Source organism: Triplophysa rosa, linkage group LG5 (genome assembly GCF_024868665.1).
Source record: "Triplophysa rosa linkage group LG5, Trosa_1v2, whole genome shotgun sequence".
Lineage (NCBI taxonomy): Eukaryota > Metazoa > Chordata > Actinopteri > Cypriniformes > Nemacheilidae > Triplophysa > Triplophysa rosa.
The window spans coordinates 16,013,623-16,040,613 of NC_079894.1; the positions used below are offsets into that span (position 1 = coordinate 16,013,623).

Consider the following 26,991-nt stretch of genomic DNA (forward strand, 5'->3'; position numbering starts at 1 on the left):
CAGTCATCGTGCCGAAACTTAACCATTTGTTATCTTCTCTTTGTTAAATTTCTCCATTAAGGGTACATACACCAGTTTAAAAGATGGATGACAGTACAGCTGCTAGTAGCTTCTTCAGTAATAAAAACACACTTATATACTTTTGTGTTGGACCTTTTTGTGTCCAAAGTTTTATTTGTATCTGCGGCACCAATTTGGGGGCTACAGTGGTCTTGTCTCAAGAACTACAGAGTTTAGTAAACGCTTGAAACATACTTGGAGTACGATCTGTTCCCTAAAAAAAGTTTGCTCAATGGATGTTTGTCGTTGAGCCAAGAAATCTTGTGTTGTGGAAAACCAAATCCATCACTTAGTACATTTCAGTTTGTAATCGTTCACATGGGGAAAGTGCTAATGAAAAAGACATTTTTAAGTTGCAATTTGGCATCGGCCGTGTCGTGTTTCACCGTCATTTGAATCAGGACAATCGTATTGTCTGTCAAGGGAGCGAGCGAGGTCTGCGTGGACATGTGGTCACGTCCTGTGCCACCTGGAAAGATGTCATAAAAAGAGAAAACTGTCAAATCCGAATAAGAGAAAACGACACGTTGGCGGTCTGTTGGCCGGCCGTAGCATGCAGATCTGAGGGAACACAATGCTTTCACAGATGCTGTGACTGTTCGGGGACACAAGCCTTTAGCCTGAGCTGTCAGTCGTTCTGTCTCTTAGTCGCAGCTCAAATAAAAGCCTGCTCACCTTTGCTCTGGCCCCAGTCGTGAAAATGTTGCCAATCTCAGGGGGCTGTAACTGAGGACAGACTGTGCACTTGCAGTTCAAGAAAATGAGTATGCATTTGAGGTTGTTTCAGAAACAAAGCATCTGCACAGCTATTAAAATGTAAATGGAAATATGATGAGCTTTCAGAGAGGTCATATAATAAGAAACGAAAGTTTCCTTGACCTTTTGAAATTTTTTTGTTTTATGTACTACGAAAACATACTGTACTTCCCTGGTTCAAGATGAGCAGCTTGAAAGTGAGCAGCAGAAGTTTATTTTTAACAAGGTCCCTGAACATTTCAATTCGATCTTAATAGTGCAGATTGTTTTGGGAACCTGTCGCAGGCTTTGCAAAAAGGCTGCTACTGAAGAATAGAGCAGCTGTCTATGTGCGAATGTGTTTACTTTGAAATCTTAAAGGTACAGCGTTTCATTAAAAGGCTTACAGAATAAGTGGAAAAGGACAAAAAACTTAAAACCATTTTGGGGGCGGGGGGATTTTGATGTGGCACTCTAGCTTATATTTCAACTAGACAATTCCACAATATGCCCATTTATAAAATCAGAGCACCCCAGATCTTTCCGGAAGCGTTTCGACACTTTCAACTTTTATCGGATTAAAAGATGAACGGGGATCAAATAGCCTTCGATCTTTATGATGTTACATTGTCCTCTAGAGGTTCTGTGGGAGTTTATGTTGCAGGTACAACAGATGGAAGAAAAGCTCCGTGACTCAATCCCAGAATGCTGTAGAAGTGCAATAATGAGCAGAGAGAGACCACAGGTCCAGAACAACAGCGGCTCTGAGAGACAGAGAGAAGCACAAAACAGTAATGAGTCTTGAGGGAAGAGAAACACAGAGACTGAGACGCATTACGCCAGAGAACAATTGCATGTTAGAGAGATAAAAAAAGAAAAGAACAAGCAACGGAATGAACAATGGAGTAAAAATGAGGGCGCTGGAGAGAGCGAAGCATCTGGGAGTTGTAAGATGTGGTTATTGTCGGGAAAGCTGCTCCATCGGTAGAGTGTGAATGTACAGGAAAGGTCAGGTGGGAGATTGGGATCAGAAAGGTCAACTCTGTAGTTATTAGACAACACAGGTTAGCCGCACTGTAGGGTGGCTTCTTCCTCCATTGAATGAGAACCATCACCTGTCCGGCATTCATTGTCATGTGTGTACTGTAATGTGCGATGTGGTGTGAGAGTACTGAAAACCAGGAAGAAAAGTGTATTGAATTTTGTCTCAAGAAACATATTAGACGTTTCACTGGAATGTTCTGATTGGTCAGTTGCCCCATTCAGCGGTCTGATATTCCTCAATAACCACTTCACGACCAGGGATTAAAGGAACAGTTCACCCAAAAATTTTAATTCATTTACTCGCCCTCAAGTTGTTCCAAACCTTTATAAATGTTGTTTTTCTGAACACACAAAAAAATTGGAAGAATGTTGGTGACCAAACAGTTCTGGGGCACAATTGATTACCACAGTAGATAAAAACACTTTCTTTAAAATAAAATATTTAAAAAATATTCTTTAAAATATCTGCTTTTGAATTCATACAGGTTTGGAACAACCTGAGGGTGAGTAAATTTTTCATTGAACTGTGCCTTTAAGAAATATCAAAGTCAGTTTATGGGAGTTGTGCCACTCGGTGGCCATGTTTGCAATGCCTCTGGGCAGCTATTTACGTCAGAGCAAGACAACAGTCCTATCTCCTTGAATGGTGAAAGGCCGATATTTCTAATATCGCTGGCAAAAATCACAATTGAATAGCGTCTTTCAGATCATAGATTAAACCTGATATGGACTGTACCATAACTTTGGTTTGCTAACCTTAAATTGCACTAAAATGCATCTTTTTCGAAGTCGCTTCAGCTACTGCTCATGAGCCCTGCCCCAGAGAATTGTCAGTCTTCATTGATTGATGATTGGATCTTTTTACAGGAAGGCGGGACTTTGTAGAGCGGCCATATTGAGCATTGCATTCCTCCCCGTTCATTGTAATGGCAGTGGTGCATCTTGTTAATATATTATCTTTGGTAATGTTTATTATAATCTCTATTATATTATTTAAAGACTACATAATTAGGGATTTTTAAGGTCCTACTTTGGTTTATGGAGTGTCCAACGACAAGTTTATGTACATAGAAGCTGTAAAAACACTATTATTTCGTAATAAAAGGTAGTTATTCTTACCTTACTTCTTGACTCACTCTCAAATGATTCGTTCCGCGATTCATCTATCTAATCCCCTCCTTTCCGCTAGCCTAGTCTGATGTGATTAGTCTGATGGTCTAGTCTGCTGTGATTGGTCTACTGCGAATGAGGCTCACAAGCTACAGTGTTTGGTGGAGAAGAGTGAAGTTTTCGCGGGCAGTCCTAGCAAAACGTAGGCGGGGACTATATGTAGTGACGTTAATCTGCGGAGATCCGCGAATCGGACTAGGGACGACTCGTTTGCATGATTCAGAGTCGACTCCCTTTTTTCCAAGCCAATAACTTGTTATTCATTCACCATCCGATTTACAACTTGGCAGACTGCTTACTTTCAAACACGGCAACATTACATCTCTCGATCTCTAAATCCAGCGTTATATCCACCGTTTATATAACATTCATCACCGAAATGCAGTGAGCAAACAAACACAGCTGAACTTTGCGAATGAAGGAACACATTGATGGGCGTGCTCTTTCTCCCTCTCTCCATGGTTGACGCGTGGACGTGCTCTTTCATCTCACTCTCGCGGGTTGACTACTCGTGGGCGTGCTTTTCTGGGAGAACTGTCCAACAAGGGACTAAGAAAAACTTTCAAAGAAACTTTCAGAAACCTATACGAATGCTGGGGGAGTGAATCGAGCACAGAAATACTACGTCATACGTCCAACTCGTTTTTTGACAAGTTGACAATATCAAGCATGTTTAACATGGTAAAGAAATCAGAATGCATGAAACGCTGTGCCCCACCCCCTCCCTTTAATTCTATGTTCACACCAAAGCATCGCATTCCTCACTCTTTATTACTCGCAGAAATAGTTCGTTATTTTTCGCGAGTGACGCAAAAAACATTGTGTGATGGGGAGTGTCTTAGTAGGTGTCAATACACTCTTTGCGCAAATTTATTGCACGAGTTGAAATCCTTGCTTTGACTTTTACTCACGCAAATCGTGTCATTCGCATTTGGTTCACAGCATAAGAATTCGCTGTTTTCTGTACTGTGTGCTGTAGAGCAATGTTGTAAAAAAACATAAACCAAAAACCAAATATGGGTAGATATATGTACTGTATATGTTAATAGTCTGGTTTGTACAGTTTTCCATATGCCTCCTCCAAGTCCATCTAATGCATGCGGAAGTAATTATTTTTGACAGACATTTCTGTGGAGACAATATGAGCCGGTGTAACAAAATCTTTCAGAGGAAAACCTTCCAAACTTCCCCAAAGAAAGAATGTTTGAAGTTCTTCAAGAAGAATATGCTCTGAACATCTCAGGCAGCATTAGGATGAAAATATAACCCGTTTGAAGTAAATTTTTGTTGTTGTTTAATGTATGAGACACAAAAGGATTGTTTGCTTTGTGTTTATGATTTAAAAGGATTGTCAGAAACAAAGGTTTTCTTGAGAAAATGTTCAAACTGTCTCTGTGGGTAATGAAGACCTACGCCGATGCATAAGATGCTATTTCTGTGAGACTTTCAGAATTGTCAAAAATATTTTTTTAACTGTTCCTGTTTCAAGAATAGTAAACAGCAAAGTACATCTTCATTTTAAGATTTTGTAAATCTTCTTTGTAACCTGTGGGCCCATGGTGTTCTGTGCGAGCAGAAGGGCTTTCAGATTTCCCAGGGCAGGTTTAAAAACCAATTCAAGCCATGAGCCAATGTGAATGATTCATGAACAGCAATCATAAAGTACAGGGTAAAAAGAAAAAACTCTGTTCGGTATAACTCATTATGCGCCTGTCTCCTGTATTTGTCATTGAACAGTATTTTGAGGGGTTTTTCCTCACGAAGCATCTAAAGCGTGTTTTGGGCATTCACACGGTACGCGGTTAGCGGTGGAATTGCCGCGCGGAGCTGCCTTTAAGCTGATGTGGCTGCCGCTGCCGTTCACAAAAATATAAAATATTTTTATCTTCAGCTGCGCCTGCTGCAAAGAGCCGTGCCCATGGAAGTTGCAGGATTTTGGATGCACGAGCACCGCTTGTGCACCTCCAACGAAACGGGCCGCGTTTTGCCACTTACCGCATGTTTCCCTTTGAAAATGAACTAGACAATCGCGACTGCCGCATACCGTGTGAATCCACCATTAGTGTTCATTTCATGTTCCTCCATGATTGGCAGATCAGGCACGGCATGGTGATAAAAACCTGTATTCTTCAGATCTCATCCATTCACTAAGCTCAAGGGTATAATAAAAGCAACATCAAGGCATGTTATGTTGAATAAAATAATATCTCTGTATTACTATGGCTCTTGTAGTATTATATTGCTTTAGAGTGTAAATGAAGATATGAATACATAGTACAGCGCGGTCCAAAAGTACATAAAGTACATAAAACAGTATAATTTATTTTAATTGGATACATACATCCTCCTTTTGCTGTAATGATGGTATCCAAGATGGCGCCGCGGATGGCAGCTACTGTGCTTTGCTCTTCAGTGTTTGTACTGTTTTTGTTTGTTTTTCCTGTTTTTTGTTTCCCAAATACGATCAGTTTTATCAGGGATGACCTGCTGAACATTTGTCAGAACACACCACAAAATCTTTTACCGGTTTTTGAGTTTTCTGACGTTTTGCTGGACATTGTTGTCGGCGGAGCCGTAGCTCTGGTCAAACACTTCAGGAGGATGCGCAGATGGGGGAAGCGAGCCGGCGCGCTTGTGAAGCTCAGACAGCGCGGATTTCGAATGCCGTTGCCTAGCATCCATCTGGCGAATCTCCGCTCTCTACCCAACAAAACGGACGAACTCCTTCTGCTTTCCCGGTTTAACAAGGACTTTTCTAACTCTGCTGCTCTGTGTTTCAAGGAAACCTGGCTGAACGGCGCCATTGCAGACAGCGCGTTACAACTTCCTAACTTCCAGCTGATCAGAGCAGATCGCGACGCGGAATCAACGGGGAAATCGCGCGGTGGCGGGACGTGCTTTTACATCAATGAGAGGTGGTGTACAGATGTAACCGTGTTAAAGAAGATGTGCTGTTCAGATCTAGAAACACTCTTCATTAACTGCAAGCCGTTCTACTCGCCGCGGGAGTTCTGTTCGTTCATTCTCGTGAGTGTTTACATTCCTCCGCAAGCACATGTGAGCTCAGCTTTACAGAAACTCGCTGATCAGATCACAGACACAGAACAACAACACCCGGACTCTGTTTGCATTATTCTGAGGGACTTTAATAAAGCAAATCTCTCCCGCGAACTGCCAAAATACAGACAGCACATCACATGTCCCACCAGAGACAGTAATATATTGGATCACTGTTACACAGCAATAAAGGATGCATATCACTCTGTTCCACAAGCAGCTTTAGGACTCTCTGATCACTGTTTGGTTCATCTTATCCCGTCCTACAGGCAGAAACTTAAATCTGCAAAATCTGTATTAAGAACTGTTAAAAGATGGACTATTGAAACAGACCAGGATTTACAAGCCTGTTTCTATCTCACTGATTGGACTGTTTTTGAAGCTGTTGCCACCGATCTGGACGAGCTGACAGAAACTGTAACTTCATATATCAGTTTCTGTGAGGATATGTGCATCCCTACCAAGTCTTATCTAACTTACAACAACGACAAACCGTGGTTCACGGCAAAACTCAGACAGCTCCGTCAGGCCAAAGAAGATGCTTACAGGAAAGGGGACAAAGTCTTGTATAAACAGGCCAAATTCACACTGGAAAAGGAGATCAGAGGGGCAAAGAGGAATTATTCTGACAATTTAAGGAACAAATTCTCTTCCAGTGATCCTGCTTCAGTGTGGAAAGGCCTGAAAGATATCACCAGTTACAAGACACCATCCCCCAGCACTTTGGAGAACCAACAACTAGCTGACGACTTGAACAAGTTTTATTGCCGGTTTGAAAAAACACCCCACACCCGCCCTGAACACCTCTCCACACAACCATTCACACCTTCAGCAAGCCCCCTCTCTCCCACACCTACAATTCAGATCACTGAAGAAGATGTGCGCCAGGTCTTCAGAAAGAACAAAAGAAGGAAAGCACCAGGCCCAGACGGTGTGTCACCAGCCTGCCTAAAAATATGTGCTGACCAGCTGGCCCCCATCTTCACACAGATCTTCAACAGATCACTGGAGCTGTGCGAAGTCCCCTCATGCTTCAAACGCTCCACCATCATCCCAGTCCCAAAGAAACCCAAAATTACTGGACTTAATGACTACAGACCTGTGGCTCTAACGTCTGTGGCCATGAAATCATTTGAAAGACTGGTTTTGGCCTATCTGAAGGACATCACTGGTCCCTTACTGGACCCCCTGCAGTTTGCCTACAGAGCAAACAGGTCTGTGGATGATGCTGTCAACATGGGACTGCACTTCATCCTTCAGCATCTGGACAGACCAGGGACCTATGCGAAGATCCTGTTTGTGGACTTCAGCTCCGCTTTTAACACCATCATCACGGACACCCTTCAGAATAAACTGGCACAGCTCTCCGTCCCCACCTCTGTCTGTCAGTGGATCAACAGCTTCTTGACAGACAGGCAGCAGTTCGTAAAGCTTGGTAAATTAAAATCCAACACCTGCACCATCAGCACTGGAGCTCCTCAGGGCTGTGTTCTCTCCCCACTGCTCTTCTCCCTTTACACGAATGATTGCACATCTAAAGACCCCTCTGTCAAGCTCCTGAAGTTTGCAGACGACACCACACTGATCGGCCTCATTCAGGACGGTAACGAGTCTGCTTACAGACAGGTGGTCAAGGAGCTGGCTGTCTGGTGCAGTCTTAACAACCTAGAGCTTAACACGCTTAAAACTGTGGAGATGATCGTGGACTTCAGGAGAAAGCCCCCTGTTCTCCCCAAACTCACCATCATGAACAGCACTGTGACTGCAGTGGGGAGTCATTCAGATTCATGAGCACCACAATTTCTCAGGATCTGAAGTGGGACACTCACATTGACTCTATTGTTAAAAAGGCCCAGCAGAGGCTGTACTTCCTTCGCCAGCTGAGGAAGTTCAACCTGCCACAGGAGTTGCTGAAACAGTTCTACTTTGCCATCATCGAATCCATCCTCTGCACTTCTATAACTGTCTGGTTCAGCTCAGCTACCAAATCTGATCTCAGAAGACTACGGAGGGTAGTCCGGACTGCTGAGTGTATCATTGGTACAACCATCCCCACTCTCCAAGAACTGTACTCATCCAGAATTAGCAAAAGGGCTTGTAAAATCACTCTGGACCCCTCACACCCAGCACACTCCCTTTTTGAACTGTTACCGTCTGGTCGACGCTACAGAGCACTGAGCACCAGAACGACCAGACACAGGAACAGTTTCTTCCCTCAGGCAATCCATCTTATGAACACTTGACATTAAACGCGGAACACACAACTCCATATTACATTATTTGTTCACCAAATTTGCACATATCAGACCTGTACATACATAATTGTCTATATTGTATATTGTGTTTTTGCTGTTTTGTACATTGCCTATTTCTATATTATTGTATATTATTTTTTTCTTCATCTGTGTTCTGTCCTGTTGCTGTCTTTCTGTTGCACTGTGGAGCTTCTGTCACTATAACAAATTCCTCGTATGTGGAAACATACTTGGCCAATAAAGCTCATTCTATTCTATTCTATTCTATTCTATTCTAATGACATTGACCTTTTCCTGGCATTGACTCTTCAGGTTTGTGCAAAACCTGATGATCCATAACCATGTTATTATGACATGACATGAGCTGGTTCCAAAGAGCGTCCTTTGTGCTTCAACTGAAGCAAGGAAATCAGACCTTTTGTACAAAGGAAGTGTGGTTATTTGATTAGTGACCTAGAAATACGGCAGATTCTGAAAATATTCCTTTTTTCCTGACTTTTCTAACGTTTCATTTTAAAACTTTTAGGCCCGGTTTCATAGACAGGGCTTAGCCTAAACCAGGACTGTGCCTTAGTTAATTTAGGCTATTTAAGTCGCTTTTATTAAAATGCCTTATAAGAAACCATTACTGATGTGCATCTTGAGACAAAACAATGGCACTGACATATTTTAAGATATGTCTGGGCAAGTTATTTTCAGTTAAAATAGCTCAAAATTAATTTTAGTCTGGGACTAGTTTTAAGCCTTGTCTGTGAAACCGGGGCATAGATTATTTTCAGGTTTATGTTAATGAAAAAAACTGATTTTGGTTTAGACTTTTGGATACATTTGCATTTGGGTGGAAAGATTCTATGATCACTGTCAAGCCTGCATAGACACATGATGTATATTTTTTTAACATTCAATGTCGTTAGTACTGTAGCTTTACATAGTAACTTTGGGTAATTTGGGAATACTGTTCGCATGTCATGTCATTCTGTGTTTCTAGAATCTGACCATTTTATTCATTTATTTTAAGACATTGACATTTTAAGACATTTAAGATTGAATATCTAATTAATTACTTTATTTATTTATGTTTAAGCCAGTTACATCCATTTTATCTGTATGTGAATTGATTCTCACTGTAAGATGAAAAGACACAGTAGTGATAAGGTTTCACAAATTTAAATTTAAGATGGTAATTTTCAGGACTGTTATTAAAAATATAGATTATACAATTTGTACAATTAATACAGTCTAATATATATATTCATTTTTAATATATAATTTATTGAATTTTGTTCTGAGGACCTGTGGTTTTAAAAATGGTGAGTGAAATTGAAATGTCATAATTTTGACAAAATAAAATGAACATTCTTAGTTTAATTAGTTTTTCAAACTAATAGCACGTAAAACTGCTGGACATTTCATCTGGAGTCCACGTCCTAATAATCAGTTTTACATAACATATATTGGCGTTTCCTTAAACCCTTTGTCTGCTTAGATAACAGATAACTTTAATACAAGAATAATAGTCTTATGGAGATTAAGTGCAGACATTATTGAAATGAAACCAAACAATAGGGCATTTGATCAAATAGGTTTGTTTTGCTTTGATATCTTTTTCCAGTAAGAAACTCTGCTTAGGTATTAAGATGATGTTATGCGTTTTGGTGATTGATGCTGGTATATTGAACTAGCACATAGCTTGGAGCTAAAGCTGGATCTGTTGTTTTCTGATATGGTTCAAATCTCTATAATCCAACAGGGCTTTCAATCAAACTAGCTATACATTTTAAATGCAATTCAGAGCAGTCAATGCATCAGATCTGTGAGTGATATACAGGAACAATTTTATTGGAGGCATCATTTTAATGGTGTCATCAATCATAACAATTGCCACATTAGCAATTAGAAAAAGCTATAATGCTCGATGAATTCTTTCACTTTACGAGACATTAACAGCATTTTAAAAAGCATTTACATTTAATACCACTGCAGTATCCACTTTAAAAAGAACTGTTATATAATCATATTAAAAGTTTCAATAGAAACCTGAAAGTGTATTGGTTCACAAAAACACTGCTTTTTAACAGAGCTGCTTCTCATTTTCAAGACGACTGCCTACATCTCATTCAAAGAGAGAAACTGATTGAAACTGTTCAGTTTCATTTCTGTGGCATTCTGGGGGAAAAAAAGTGAGCCAGCAGTCATGATAAAAAGAAGATGAGAGCCAACAATGCACATAAAAGGTTAGGAAAAATAAAAAAGGGAAAAATGTAGACATCTGGCATTCTTAATCACTGAACTCCAGTAACACTGTCGCAAATTGAATCGTTAAATGCCCTTGCTTGTGCAGTTCTTTAAACTCGAGCTTTTCAAACAGATGTGTTATTCTTCAAAGTCAGAAAACCTGGTACTGTGAACTGATGTGACTGTATTCATGAGAACAAAAGAGTGCTTCCTAAAGCTTCTGTAGAGGCTGAATTTGAGTTGGAAAGGAAAAGTGTTGCCAACACTTTGAATGGAAAAGCTACTTTAATTTAATCGAAGAATCAGCTTTAGGGCACCAGAAAAGTTTGATTGGTGGATACAAATTTATGACAGAAATGTCCTTATTGGAAAAGGTACCAATCGATAAAGTAAGTCTTATTGATTAAAATCCTCACAGCAGTCCATCCTTCTGTAGATTTATAAAACTTTGATTTGTGTGTGTAAACATGAAATATACATTCACATATATACTGTATACTATATCTCATTACTGTATGTTTCAGAGTAAGAAAACAAGTAAAGGATTGCCAGTTCAGTTTAACACCATATTCCTTATTTTTTCAATATTATACATGTATTCTGGATAGTACTGGTCCAGTGCCAGTTTGGCTCATGAAACAGCATAGCATGCTTTTGAAGATGATCAAGCAGTATTATTTTTCTGGTTTTGTCTCACATCTTATCTCTTTGTACAACTGTTTTCCAAACCAGCATGTTGCACAGCTTGTTCTTACAGTAGATAATTGCATCATTTTGAGTATCCATCATTAATGTAGGCCTATTTATTTATTTTAGTGTAAAAAGATTTGCAAGGTACCATAAATCTTTGTGAAATTATTATTATAAAGAATTTACGCAATAGACTTACAAATGGACATTTTACACATATAATAATGTTTGCGAGACATGTACAGCAGAAATTTAGCACAACATGCAACTAACATTTCATGTTATGGCTGGAGGTCTCACTGGTTAAACAGTCCAGTTATCTTCAGTATCCTGGTGGGAACACAAGCACAACACCAAAACCTGTGTCGCATGCTGTAAACCAGCACCTACAACACAAAATATGCTGGACATTTCAGCAAAGAAAGTAACTCAATTTCCATGGTATGCAAATGAATAATGCATTATGAAAAGAGCTATTTTCCAAGACTGGTAATTTTCAAAAATGAGTATTTGCTTGCCATCATATATTTTCTCCATGTTCCATAGATTTAAATGAATATTTCATGAATCCGGTCGAATATGACAAACGTGTGTACATCATAATTCACAAAATCTCATAAGCATTTCGTTTCTCAACATTCGCTTTGAGAAGATCAATAGCTCATACGAGAAGCCTTAATAAGACAACAAAACAAACAAAGTCATTTCCATCTATCACTTATACATCATCAAACAATATAATTACAGAAGCAATAAACGCACCGAAAATCTCCGACGCGTTAATGTGAACAAATATTTTTAGATGTAATGAGAGCATTTGTGCCTAATAATCGCATCTTTCAACTTCATCCTTGCAAAGTCATTTCTAAAGCACCGAGTTCAAGCCCTGGTAAATACTTGCAATACATTTGATGGCTGACAGCTTATTAAGTACTCGGGAACAAAGAACACAATGCACCAAATTAAAGCAGTGAGTCATCTGAGAATAGAAATGAAGGAAACAGCAAATAAATGAAATAGCAGCTATCGAACACATGACCTTCAGATGCACACATTATCATCTTAAAGTCAAGGAATAAGTTATTCACACCACTCGAAACTACAGAGGCGCTCGGTGAGTCAACATTCAACCCTAGCATCCCCTTTTCAAATGCGTCCCATCTTTAATTAGTATTTCTTTCAGTTAAGGCCTCTAATGATGTCTTGCAGATATAAATGGGGCTCTCCCCTGGCTGGATATGAAAGGTACTGTATTGTCGAATGTTGCCATACGATGCGATCGAAGTAGGTTAATTAGGGTAAAACCAGAAAACCCATCACTTGCGGAGAGCGCTCGCGTCGATCCGTTTCCATCGGTTGGGCTTTTTGAAGTTGCGTGGGTTTTGGGGGCAGGCCTGAAGAACAAAGATCTGACACACAGATGAGATCCTGATGAGGCATGGCGACCGAGGCGCATCTCGTTTAATGAACACACCCTGCTCTAAAGGTCCACGGTAACAATGAAGAAAATACCTGACCGCTCGCCCGCTGGGATGTTGAGCTGCTGGCACAAGTGCTTTGTGGGGAACTAAAAGATGTTTTGAGCTGAATCTTCCTCCAAAGATTCAAACTTGGCTCGCAGTATATTGTGGACGTGAAGAGATATAGCTCAGTGGTTAGAGCATGGCGCTAACAATGCCAAGGTCATGGGTTCGATCCCAGGGGATTGCAAATACTTGGAAACAAATATATAGGAAAATGCAATGTAAGTCGCTTTGGATAAAAGGCAAGCGTCTGTCAAATGCGTAAATGTAACAGAGGGTTTAAGCAGAGATCAAAAAGTTCTTTCATGAATTAGTTTGGAAATAAAGTAAACAGAAATAATATCTGTTTCCTATTCATAGCGAATACCTCTATTTAGACTTAATGTCAGTGAAGGCAAAGCAACCGTACAAGCATATAGCATACAGTAGTTCAAAAGGGCTGAATCTAACTACTCATGAGGCAGTTTCCACAGATATCTATTTAAACTCATGCTCAAAAGACATTTTGAGCTATGAAACAGGACAATGGTATGAAAGAGTTGAACAGTGTCAAGGTCACAAGGGCCTTGATGATGTGAGGTAGAAGCAATCGCTTCGGTTTTCTCATAGAAATGATTGCCATTGGGACCATATACTGAGGTCCCCAAAGGTGGAACGCTCCATCAGTGCATATTTCTGCAGATGGGAATGCATATCTGTGGAACCCACGGATGGCATTTTGATTCGGTACAGAGAGCACTTACTGCAGAGGCGAGCGTTCATATTTTTGGGTTGCACTTTTAAAATAAAAGTCTTGACAATGTATGCATGCATATCCACCTTACAAGACTATGTGCTGTATACTTTCTTGGTTCCAACAGTTTTTCTGTATTGAATTTCAATCAAAATAGTTTTACGTGGAGGGATGCACAGGTTGCAAAACAGTTTCTTGCATGTACATTTTTTTGCTTAAAGGGATAGTTCACCCAAAAATGAGAATTCTGTCATCATTTACTCACGCTCTTGTCATTTCAAACCTGTGTGACTTGTTTTCTTCTGCAGAACACACAAGAAGATATTTTGAAGAATGTTGGTAACCGAACAACGGCGGTACCCATTTACTTCTATTGTATGGACACAAAACCAATGCAAGTCAATGGGTACCGCCGTTGGTCAGTTTAAAGTCCTCGTGAACCGGACGTTGCGATCGTTTTTAATTCCGTATTCTGACACATTTCTGAGTGAGGAGGAATTTCAAAGGAGAAAATGAGTGGGCGTGGCTTGCGTTTTTCACTGCAAATTGATTGGATGTGTAAGAACACCTGGTGCATTGATTTTGAAATTAAACTGGCAGCAGACTGACAGTTGAACAAAGCAATCTATACACAGGTGTGAAAACGCCCTAAGTGTAGTGGTTTGGAGATCATCATCAGTCTGCACCTCCATCACAAGTCTCCTCTCTTTTTTGATGATGTATGTAGTGTAGCACATGCAACATACAGGCCCTGTCAGGTTCATTCCTTAGACTTTTTATACACTGAAATCCTTCGTTCCTATCAGTTGCCCAAAGATAATTTCTTGGGAATTTAATCAATAAGGAAGCTGACTGATTAAATCTCTTAGATGGTGTGTGACCTAATGTGCACCTAGTATCACCAGCACTGAAGCAAAATGACCTGAATCTGCATCAGTCAACAATCTTCCGTCACATTTATGATGGGACTGTGTTTGCAGACACCATTCCCTGACCCAAAGAAACCAACTTGACTGCGTCATCATTGCTATCTAATCCTGTTTACATGAAATAAGCCTGAACCCGAGCATGTTTAAGTTAACGGACCTGTTGCTAAAACAACAAGTCCAGGATGAGCGTCGAAGAACCGAACAATCCAAGATCATGCGAAATCGTCAACAATCAAATCCAGCTAACTGAGTTCGCGAGGTACGAAGAACGGGCCCCAGGAACGTGTGTATTAAGTAAGTAAATAGAGTCCATTTTGCTTTGCATTGACCGTAAAGCCCATAATAAACATGAGGGTGGTGAATCAAATTTGACAATGAATCAAGCAAATGTTAAAATGTAAATAATCTCCTGATGAATTATCCACCACATGCATACAGTAATACTCCTAATAAACCAGAGCCACAGGATATATGATTCCTGTAGGCTTTTGACAGGTCACATGATCTAGCTCTTTGTGAAACTGCCATCACGCTGAGCTATATATCCAAGTTCTGTATTTTACACTCGTTGCAATTTGCAGATGAAGGATAGCCTTGTCATTAAAACATCAAGTTGTGATACTTGAAGTTTTAATAAGCGTGTATGTTAATTTCCTGATTTTATCACAGATTAGGGTTTAAATATTTAATATATTCCTTCTCATTTTCCACGCTAGCCATACAACACGCACACTAATAACAGAATAAAGTGTCAGTGCTTGCGTGTGATATATTATTCATGCATCAAACATATTTGTATATGATGTATAAAAGGGGAGGGGCCTTGGATGATTCAAATCCACTGTTTGAAGTGCTCATATAGAAATCAAACAGAGCTTCTGCAGTTGTGTTGTCTTTTTTTAATAGAATAGAGTGCTTTTCAATAGTTTATGATTCTTATCTTAAGCTGCTGGCTTAACTTTGAAATCTTTCAGACATCTATTTCATGAATTATTCTTCAAGCATAACTTGCATTGACGCAGAAAAAATGTCTTTAATGTCCCAACTAAACAACATACGTTAAATTATTTTTATCCTCACAAATCAGATATCATTTTATTATGTTCCCTGATGGCAATATTGTTAATTTAGCTATTAAACACAAAAGCATCTATTTGTACTTCATATATGGAGTGGTTCATGTATCAAGATTTTGTCACAATATTAATACGTTGATTCATTTATGTGTTAATTCATTTATGAATCATTTGTAAGAAAGCTCTTGTGAAAGTTTGCTTTATTTTACAATATGTCCAAAAGATTATAACTGGCACTAATGGCTGTTATTGACTATTATGTTGATTATTTGTTGAAGTGATTGTTATTATTAGAAAATAAATAAATGTGACACCTTTTTTGAAGCATTCTCATGTTGCTTGTCAAGTGTCAGAAGCATCTGCACCTTGCATTTTCTTATGCCATTAATTCAACATAAATCGTGGTGTTTTATGGGCAAATATATCAAAGCCTCATCCCCTCGGGGCTTGGATCTTAACAGTCTGTTTTGGAGAGGTCTCGCCGTCTGGAATATGGCCAGAACGTGTTGCTTCTCGCGTCAAAGTGAGAAATGTTTTGCTATGCATCTGTTGACCTTCCTGATTTACATTATGGTCCAATGAGACCGAGCGGCCTGGGGGCGGCGGGCGGCACAGAAAACACACCACTAATGATCTATTTGTTTTTTGTCTGGAGATGTGGACGCGCTCCCTCGCCCCTCTGTGAAGAGCCTCCTTTGATGAACCGATTCCCAGCGAGAAGCCCGTAATGAGCGCTGCGGTCACTCCATGAAGCAGGTGATTTAATTCTTTATTAATGAACTTTTTTACAAGTGATGAGAACAAAGTAAATTATAATGTATATGCAGCAGTATCTCCCACTCTCTCTCGATTGCGTGCATGACGAAAGGTGCGGAGGAGGAGGTTGCTGCCTCATAATTTTTCCATTCTGTAGTAGCGCATGTGAAAATGAGGGCATTGGATGTGTGTGTCTCTTATGAAGATTTAAAAACTTTACACAGAGTACTTCTGACTAACTTGTTCCCACTTTTACGATGTAATAAACGAAAATAATCAATAATTCAATACCTAATTTTTTTTTGGTGAATGGGCCAGAAGTGTAAAAATTGAATAATTTAAAACAAAAATATTTGATATTTAATACATACTGCAGTAACCCAGGGTAAATCTCATCTGTAAAGCATTTGACAGCACAAGGCTGTTCTTCAAATACTTTCCTCAAGAAGTACAACATTGGCCTAACATTTGCAGTATTCTATCGCCGTCTTTGTTTGAAACATAAAATTGGAGTCACCTTTTGCACTTATCTCTACGTGTTCAAGTCAATTTGTCAAACTGACATTTTCTGTAAAATCAGACAGCTCAAATTATAAATCATTATAAGAAAAAGTGACCAATCGGAATGAAGTTATTACAAGTTAATATAGTGTATCTTAGAGGGGTCATATAGCGTGAATACGTGGTTTTCTGTGTCTTTAATGTGTTATAAGTTGCCCATGCATGTATCAGAAAGTAAAATTGCAAAAATGTAAGTGTCGGAACAAAAGATGCATTCTATCTAAAAGCGAATGCTCACCCAGACCTGCCTGAAACGCCTCGTGTAACCACACCCCCACAAATCTGCGTCAGTTCATGGTATGATTTGACTAAGACCGGATGTTCCAAATATGGTAAAAGGCATTACATTTCCGGCACACGCTTGCAGTATTCGACCAATCACTACGCACTGGTGAACTGCCCAATCATAGCACACGTCACTTTTCAGAGCGATGAGCTTTGTTAAAAATCTGTGCGTTTCAGAGAGGCGGGGCAAAGAGGAGATACAAACATGCACGGTATGTGGAAAATACAGCGTTTTTGAACCTTAAATCGTGTATACACATTGCATTACATCTGAAACAAACCTTAATATTCGTTTCAGCCGTGTCAAATCACCCCTTTAAAGCAAAGATGTTAGTTCTGTTTTGATTTCGATGCAATAAAATTCACACATTTTCTAAAGTGGTTCAAGTGTCCAACTACTGTGTGCTTGCATTTGCTTGCATTTTTATTTTATTTTTGCAGATACAAAATCATGAGTTACTGTGAGGTTTGAGCATTAGAAGAGTAAATGTGAAAATGATAATGCACCACTATCTGAATCTCTCTGTAATGCTGACAGCTTCCCTACGGTGTCTATTGATCAGTTGATATAGGGTTTCTCAGGCATAGATAGGAGAGTTGGGATATTTGAATGAAACTCGACCGACAGATTATTTTGTTGTGACCTGGTTTTCAAGCATGTTAATTTTGTTTCTCAGCATGTGCAGGCTAGGCAAGGGAGTTTCAAAGACAACGGTCTCATTATGCTGAAGCGATGTGTTTAAAGAGCTACGCTAACAAAGCCATGCATTTAATGAGCTTTTCAACAGTGAAGGAATGTATTGATTCTCACTCGCTCTAATTTTTTCCTAAGGCTATATAGCATATGTATTTGTTCGTGTGACAGGATAATATTCACACAATTCCCTGAATCTTCAATGATTAATGTACAGTAAGGCAAAATAATGAATATACATTTTTATTGTGTTAGAAATACTGGATATAAAATAATGAATATTTAGAATTAATATTGCATTTTTACATTTTCTGACAAAAGCGTAGGGTATTGCAATGCAGTTGCTTAGTGTTCTGGATGGTTTCTATGTGGTTGCTTATTTGCTCAATTCAAAAGCATCAGAACTTGTTTTGTGTGCCTGTTTTATACAGACAAGATTTAAAGGAGTAGTTGACCTTCAAAATGAAAATTCTGTCAACATTTACTCACTCTCTTGTCATTTCAAACTTGTATGACCCTTCTTTCTTCAGCAGAACACAAAAGAAGATATTTTGAAGAATGTTGTTAACAGCCCCCCATCAAATTGGTTACAATAGAAATGAATGGGGGGGCTGTGATGTTCTGTTACCAACATTTTTTCAAAATATCTTCTTTTGTGTTCTACAGAAGAAAGTCATACAGGTTTGAAATGACAAGAGGGTGTGTAAATGATGAACGAATTTTCATTTTGAAGGTGAACAACTCCTTTAAAAATCACAACAAGTCCCCATTTCAGTTGTAGCACAGATGACACACAAATGGGAATTACACACCATCCAGAACACAATAATTTGCTATGTAAAAGTAATTGGTTCATATTTTTAAGGGTCTATAAAGACAAATCATACATGTTCAATGTCTCAAAGGCCCCAGAATTCAAGATGATGAAATCATGATTACTGTGTTTCATGACTCAGCTTTGAAACTTGCAGTGGTTTCGTGATGCTGACTGTATTTACTCAGATTCAGTAATGAAATCGTTTTACTGTATGTGACCAGATCATTGCTGGCAAGCTCAAAAGCCCTGAATACATTCAATTTGTTTTTGTTCATGTGAAGTTTTATCTGAAAAGATCTGTTTCCAGCAGAATTTTGAGTCTTTTGAACTGAAAGATAAAAGTGAATCACGATTCAAAAGCCAACCAACAAGGTAGCACGCCTGCAGCAATTTCCCAACCTACAAACGTGAATAAGAAGCTAGAGAACCTAAACTCCCAAAAGACAGGGTAGGAAAAACAATACTCTGTAAAACACGGGAACAATATGAATTGCTGTCTGTTTCGCAGCATGCAAACTATGCAGATCTAAATTTGCGTGCAATGAAAACGCGCCAACCAATTATAAGCGCGTCTCGCAGGTGTCCGTGGTGTTTGTGGCTCGGTGCATTGGGAACACCTGATGGAGGGTTTAGAAATTGTTACAATACATCATTACCGTTTCTCAGGAGAGCATGGGTGTGTATTAGCAATTTTCACGTTGTATATTTCCAATGTCTCAGATGGGAGCAATTATCCTCAAAGTTTCCCTGCTTTTCTTTACATCCTAAGTGCTTCTTTTGTATGCATTTGCAAGCCCTGTTATACAATTCTGTAATCAAACCTGAATTTAGGCCAAAATTACATTACATTAGCAAGATCACATGTCTTGTCTTACTAAGACAGACTGCCACTCAGGTGCCCATGAGCGCAAACAAACATCATTCAGATGAAACTGATCTCCCGTCATCTCCTAAAGTGGTGTCGTCCTGTCCATCGTGGCTTCTCGGTTTTCGCCATCCTGTCTGCAAGGCGCTGAAGTGAAGCGAATTGCTGTCACAGCTCGGACCAGCCATTTCATCATTCTCCAAAAAGGTGTGAAACATGGAGTGATTTCACTTTGCAGAATTGACCATGAGGATATCTCCTGGCAGGAAGACATTTCGGGTGTCAGGGTCTCATGGTGCAGCTTTGTGCAGGCAGCAGAGCGTCCAAAACAATGAGACAGCAATGTAGAGTGAGATTGTCCTTGAGAGAAATACATTTTCTTTTTGTCAGACAGCTTTATGTATACGTTGGGGCATAAAAGAATATATCTGTATCGGATCTGTATCATTTTTATGATGTCTAATGAGCATAGCCTTATGATATGGAGTTTGGAGTACATTTATTGACTAATACAGAAGCTGAGTTCTAAATGAAAGGGATAATTCACCCAAAAATAAAAATTCTGTCATCAATTACTCATCCTCAAGTTGTTCCAAATCTGTATAAATTTCTTTGTTTGGATGAACACCGAGAAAGATATTTGGAAGAATGCTTGTAACCAAACAGTTCTTGACCACCACTGACTACCATAGTTTGAAACATTTCTTTGTAAAAATGTGTTGTTCTGTTGAACACAAAAGAATACATTTTGAAGAATGTAGGAAAGCAAACAGTTCTGCGGCACATTTGACTGCCATTGTATTTATTACTATGGTAGTCAATGGTGGCCAAGAACTGTTTGGTTACAAGCATTCTTCCAAATAACTTTCTCTGTGTTCATCAGAACAAAGACATTTATACAGATTTGGAAAAACTTGAAGGTGAGTAATTATGACAGAATTTTCATTTTTGGGTGAACTGTTCTTTTAAGCTGTCTACATAAAAAAATTAAGTCATTATAAACTCACTCCTACATCTAATGCTAAACCTATGCTAAAATAAACCCACTTATGGCCAAATCCTCATGTAGTGTTGCATGCAATCTGAAGAAGCCAAAAAATGATTTTAAACCATCTAATATTTTATCAATATTTTGCTTTTCTGGCAAACTTCAGATGTGCTTTCACATATATATTTTCAAGTACAGTATTTGCTTGTTTTGTGGTGCTTTTTTTTACACCCCATGCAGTGCTTTGTCCATCTCTTTATATAGTGAATTGGTGCACTTTGATTTTCTGCTTCTAAACTCTGTATTGTGCCTGTAACGTGATATTTGGTGTCTCTGTGGATTCTCTCAGTTCTTATTTTTATTCACACACAGGTTTGAAGGACGACCTTTTCCAGGCTGTGTCTGGGTGGTTTGATGTAACGTTCACAGCCTGATAATTCCTGATAACCCCGCAGTGCCCCACTGGAACATTTGGACATTGTCTCGTACTCTTTTCATAATTAATTTGTTTGTTTACTTTATCTCTAACTCCTTTAGGATGTTGTGTAGACTTTGTTTGGAAAGCAAACTGTGTGATCTGCAGTAACACAGGGACTGGATATGTATGCAAACAGCATATGTCTGCTCTTTTGTATATTTTTGTAATGTCACATTAAAACTTGAATTTTTAATGTTTTGAAGAACATGAGTGGTGCTTGCTGGTGAAAACTGGTGCCCTGATGTTTGGATTTTCTGGGTGGTTGCTAGGACGTTGTTGGATGGTTGCTAGGGTGTTCTGGTTGGTTAAAGGGCATTGCTAGGTTGTGGCTGCCAGGTGGTTGCTTTTTGGTCCACCCCCAAGTCTCTATGATGTCCTGGTAAGTAGATATCCCTGCCGGAAAAAAAAATATAGAAACCCTTTTTCCATTAAAACCGTTATAAAATTCCTTTTTGTTGTGTGTTTTGGGCATTATTCCAATAGGAATAATCTGCCAGAACACCCCACCAATAGAATCCATGACATACAGACACCATTATAGTTTCTAACTAGAAAGTAAAGTTTGAGTACAAACTTTATGTTGGCTTGACAAAGCCTGTCCTGAAGAGTTTGAAATAGTTTGAAAGGTTTTATCGATTAAAGTTATCGTAAAACTTTGTTCTCATTGTTCTGATGCAGAGATATACTGTAGGTCTGGCTAAACGGTTGCTAAGGTCATGTGTTTGGTTGCTATGGGTGTGGCCTGGTAGCTGGCAATTGATAATACTTTTAGCCATAAGTGAAACGAACCAAACCTCATTTCTCTAAGATGTTCTGATGCAGAGATATAGGTATTGCAAAACGGTTGCTAGGCTAGCCTGTTTGGTTGCTATGGGCGTGGCTTAGAATCTGCCAGTTGATGATACTCTAAGCTATGAGTGAAACGAACCAACCCCCGTGTCTCTACGATGTTCTGATGCAGAGATATAGGTATTGCTAAACGGTTGCTAGGCTAACCTGTTTGGTTGCTATGGGCGTGGCTTAGCATCTGCCAGTTGATGATACTCTAAGCTATGAGTGAAACGAACCAACCCCCGTGTCTCTACGATGTTCTGATGCAGAGATATAGGTATTGCTAAACGGTTGCTAGGCTAACCTGTTTGGTTGCTATGGGCGTGGCTTAGCATCTGCCAGTTGATGATACTCTAAGCTATGAGTGAAACGAACCAACCCCCGTGTCTCTACGATGTTCTGATGCAGAGATATAGGTATTGCTAAACGGTTGCTAGGCTAACCTGTTTGGTTGCTATGGGCGTGGCTTAGCATCTGCCAGTTGATGATACTCTAAGCTATGAGTGAAACGAACCAACCCCCGTGTCTCTACGATGTTCTGATGCAGAGATATAGGTATTGCTAAACGGTTGCTAGGCTAACCTGTTTGGTTGCTATGGGCGTGGCTTAGCATCTGCCAGTTGATGATACTCTAAGCTATGAGTGAAACGAACCAACCCCCGTGTCTCTACGATGTTCTGATGCAGAGATATAGGTATTGCTAAACGGTTGCTAGGCTAACCTGTTTGGTTGCTATGGGCGTGGCTTGGCATCTGCACTTGATAATACTCTAAGCTATGAGTGAAACAAACCAACCCCCGTGTCTCTATGATGTTCTGATGCAGAGATATAGGTGTAGCTAAATGGTTGCTAGGCTAACCTGTTTGGTTGCTATGGGCGTGGCTTGGCATCTGCAATTGATAATACTCTAACCTATGAGTGAAACGAACCAACTCCCGTGTCTCTACGATGTTCTGATGCAGAGATATAGATTTGCTAAACGGTTGCTAGGCTAACCTGTTTGGTTGCTATGGGCGTGGCTTGGTATATGCCATTGATGATGCTCTAAGCTATGAGTGAAACGAACCAACTCCCGTGTCTCTAAGATGTTCTTATGCAGAGATATAGGTTTTGATAAACGGTTGCTAGGCTAACCTGTTTTGTTGCTATGGGCGTGGCTTCGTAGCTTAATGAAGTTTCAGGGATACTGATTGGTTGCCTGAGCCAAATGAGCCCACCCCCTTGTCTCTACGACACTGTGTTGCAAAGATATCCATCTGGACTTTTTATAATGGGAGTCTATGGGAGCGGTTGCTGTAAATGGTTGCTATGGGCGTGGCTTCGTAGCTTAAGGAAGTTCCTGGGACACTGATTGGTTGCCTGAGTAAAATGAGCCCACCCCCTTGTCTCTAAGTGGTTGTACTGCGAAGTTATTCAACATGGGACAGTTATGACGCCTTATATGGGCATGTTTCCTGTCCCATTATAAGTCAATGGGGAAATTTGGGGGGCTCTTACGCCCCAGGGGTACAACTTACACCCCAGTGTGAGGTAAGTTCTTACAGAGCCTGCCAGCCTCTTCAAACGTGGTAACTCGCAAGTTTCTACGACATCCTCACTTTGAGTTATGAGCCGTCAAAGTTTGTCGCAATGTTAAGTCTATGGGAAATTAGGTGGTTTTGAGAGTCCGGTTTTCGAAAACCAGAATCCGGATCAGTTAGAAAAGATAAAGAAACTCAAGTCAGACCAGACTGAAGGTTTGTGGAAAGTTTGGTGGATGTAGTTTGAAAGCTCTAGGAGGAGTAGCAGTCAGAAATTTTGGGGATCAGAAGAAGAAGAATCGGAAGAATAATAATAAGCTTAGATACAAGATCAGTATGTTGGCTCTGTCAAGCCAACATAATAAAACCAGTACAATTCCCATTATAACCAAATGTAATTCATTACATTTTCTATTGTGTTTTGGGCAGGCTTCTATTGTTTTTTCAGCAGGGGTGGTTTAGGTTTCCCCCTAATTGTAAGTCTGATCGCTTAGAAAAGTAATTTCAAACCTTTCTTTAATTAGGTGCATTATTTAAGATATGGGCAAGTTATGCACTTTAGTGGTGTGGTTTGGAGTTTATTATACACAGCTAACAGTACGTGTTAAACTTTGGTTTATATCCCTGTACATATGAGCAAAAGCGAAGTGTTTGCCTTTAGCGAGCACTTTTTAATTCATTTTAACTTTCAGTGTTTATAGAAAAAAATACCACAGAACAAAATTTTGACATCATTTGTAGTTGTATTAAATTAGAACATTGTTTAGAGGGCCTGAATTTTTTTATGGCGCTTTAAATAAGCTCATATAAAAACAACGTATGTGCCACAAGAAGCTGCAGTGCAGGTGAGATGGTCCATGACCAATTAAAGAAAAACAGCATCAGGTTTCTATTGAGATAAAGATGTTGCGTCTGTAATTGAATTCAGATTTTATAACGCAGTTCAGACGGCTCAAAGCATCTTAACAGCAAGAAGCGCACTTGTCCATGAACGGCATAAAAATCATCCCATTTTAATTGTGTATATATGCAGTAGTGTGCAGAGAAAATAAACCAATAAACCTATCTAGAGAGGCTGTTTGCTTTACTCCTTTAAAACACTTGTGCTGAGTGCATCATCAAATCTTGTCTATTTAAGCTCTGCCTGTGTACGCAAGCCAAGAAACTCTCTTAACGCTTAACAACTTCATTAGCAAGGAACTGCAACAACAGGATATTTAAGGTGCAACGGTGTGTCATGCATTCTGACTTCTTTACAATGTTAAACGTGCTCTCTTCTCATGCTTGACATGGTCAACTTGTCAAAAAACGAATTGGACGAAGTATTTCTGTGCTCGATAGACTCCTCCAATGTTCGTATAGGTTTTGGAAAGTTTTGAAAATCTGTTTCGTTACAACTTTTCTTAGTCCCTTATTGGGCAATTCTCCTGAGCATGCCCACGGCAAGGCGAAAGAAATAGCCTGCCCACGCGTCAACCGACGAACGATAGGAAGACCCGCTTACCATCAAGATTGGCTGCACTATGTCAAGATTGGCTGCGCTGTGGGCCCGCAGCTCGTTACCCTTGCTATAGTGAGAGAAATTGAGGTGTGTTTGTTTGTTCTTGGCATTTTCGCGGTGGATGTTATATAAATGGTGGACATAACGCTGGATTTGGAGATCGTTTGAAACTGATCCCAGCAGTCCCAGCGCTAAAAGATGCCGGACATGAACCGCACGCGGTAAGTGAAACTGAGTCATATGTCTGTGTTTTGTTGGCAATAAAAGTGATTTGATTTGAGATATTTGAAGGGTGCGATACTATTCTGTAAGTACTCAAGATTAACATGAGATAAGCAGAAACTGTCTGAGTTATGGCCACTTTAAGGCCTAATTAGAGATGAGTTGGAAATGTTGGTTTTAATAGAAGCTTCGGGCTCAGTCCTCTGCATGAGATTTTAACAACATGTTTTGACCCGCTTGCCCCAAAGAGGTGACCCAACCAGGAACTCAATTTGCGAAAAAGTGGCATTCAATTTCAGCAAGATGAGAGAAAATAAAGCAGGCTCTTTTGACTGGGAAAATGCGCATTGATCAAGGAGACCTGACATGTAAATTCTGATTTGTATGTGTGCTCTGTCTGGCCAGGTCCCCTTCGGGTGAAGGAATCCATCACTATTGGCATCTGTGTCTGATTACCAGAGGGACCGAGAAGCTTTCATAGACCTGTAATAGAGAAAACTGTCCCAACCTTTTTACAAGCGCATCAGTCTTAGGGTGTGAAGAATGGGATGCCGCTAAGTGACAGAGCGGCCGGTGCTCAGTTCTCTTTATGCAGACATCTGAGCACAGAGCATCTGATAATGTGCTGTGCCCTCACTACCCAGCATGCTCCACTTGTTGGAGATGGATGCATGTAGAGTTCACTTCAAATCTGAGTAGAAAAATGCACTTAAAGTCTGTGTGAGTTTGAAGAGCTTGGCAATATTTTTAAGATAAAAAAGTTTATTGAATTACCGTTTACGAGTGAGTGAGGTGAGTTGTTGCTGTACGCAGGTGATTCTTTCGCAAGGTGTAAAGTACAACATGAAAGGTTTGAAAGGGAACCAGAATGAAGGTGCATGCTCACTTTTTTCAAGCCAAATTATGATCATTTCAGTCGCACCGTGCACGGATCATTTGCATGCATTCTGAGAGTCTGTCTTCATTAAACTCTCCCTCGTGTTGCTCCAAAATCATGACTTTTTTCCCTGTGGAACACAAAAGAAGTTATTATCAAAGTCTGCATCAAAGCAGCTCTTTTCCATTCAGTATAAATACATGGTGATCACTGGCTGTCAAGCTGAGTTGCAATTTTGCTGGGTTTAAAAAAAAGAAAATTATATATTGGGTTGGCATTTGAACCCTGTTCCGCTTGTACATCAACTGAAATTTGTGACATTTGCATTTTGAAATCAGACAGACACCTCCAACTTTTTCAGAACTACAGTACATTGTTAAAAAGTTTATATTCACTGGACATCAAACAATTCAAAACTTAACTAGTTTATCTACAAGTATTATGCAGAGAAGTAGATCATATCCATTCATTTCTGTTAAGCAAATCTTAGTCCTCTTTGCCTGCACTAAAAAAGATAACTAGTAGGATTTACTTCATTTTATGTGTTAATTTGTTTAATTTTTCAAAGGTTTTTTAAGTGAATTTAAAAATAAATGTCCAACTAGTTGTTTTCTCCGTGTGGCACAATTAAGTAATACTGCTAATGAAAATTAAAGTCTGTATAATGACAGTCAAACACTTCCCCCATCTGCCATTGGTCAATCAAACTGGCAATCCCGCCCCTAAATTATGCCATTCCACTTTTACAGGAATAGAAGAACATATTTTAAAATTGATTTAAAGTATCTGTACCGATAAGAAACAAAACTCAAAGATGAGTTCAGTTATTTCAGTTATTTGTTCTAGACATCAATGAGATTAAATGGAGAGCAAATTTAAACTTTTTAAGTCTCAGATATTTCTCCTGAGGAAAATGTCTCCATGAGTAAACTCCACAGTTTATGAACTTTCATTGTAGCTCAAATGAATAAAATTTTCTGAAATCAAAAATCAATTATATGATCTATATTGTTAATTATTCATATTTTTCTAAAAGAGCTCATCAAGTTTACCAAAATCCAGATTATTTTACCAATAATATCTACATTC

General features: G+C 39.4%; 1 protein-coding gene across 2 annotated transcripts in view; it reads left to right on the forward strand.

The window, feature by feature from the left end:
• The window catches only part of rgs18 (regulator of G protein signaling 18), a 71,128-nt gene that overhangs the window by 21,078 nt on the left and 23,059 nt on the right, over positions 1 to 26,991 (forward strand). Inside the window, exon 1 of one of the 2 annotated variants that reach the window (XM_057334034.1) lies at positions 16,240 to 16,263. The exons of the other annotated variant lie outside the window; for it this stretch is intronic. Coding sequence (XP_057190017.1) covers positions 16,255 to 16,263 — 9 coding nt within the window. The 5' untranslated portion in view covers positions 16,240 to 16,254. Of the gene's footprint in view, positions 1 to 16,239; positions 16,264 to 26,991 lie in introns of those variants that run through there. 2 annotated transcript variants of the gene reach the window in all.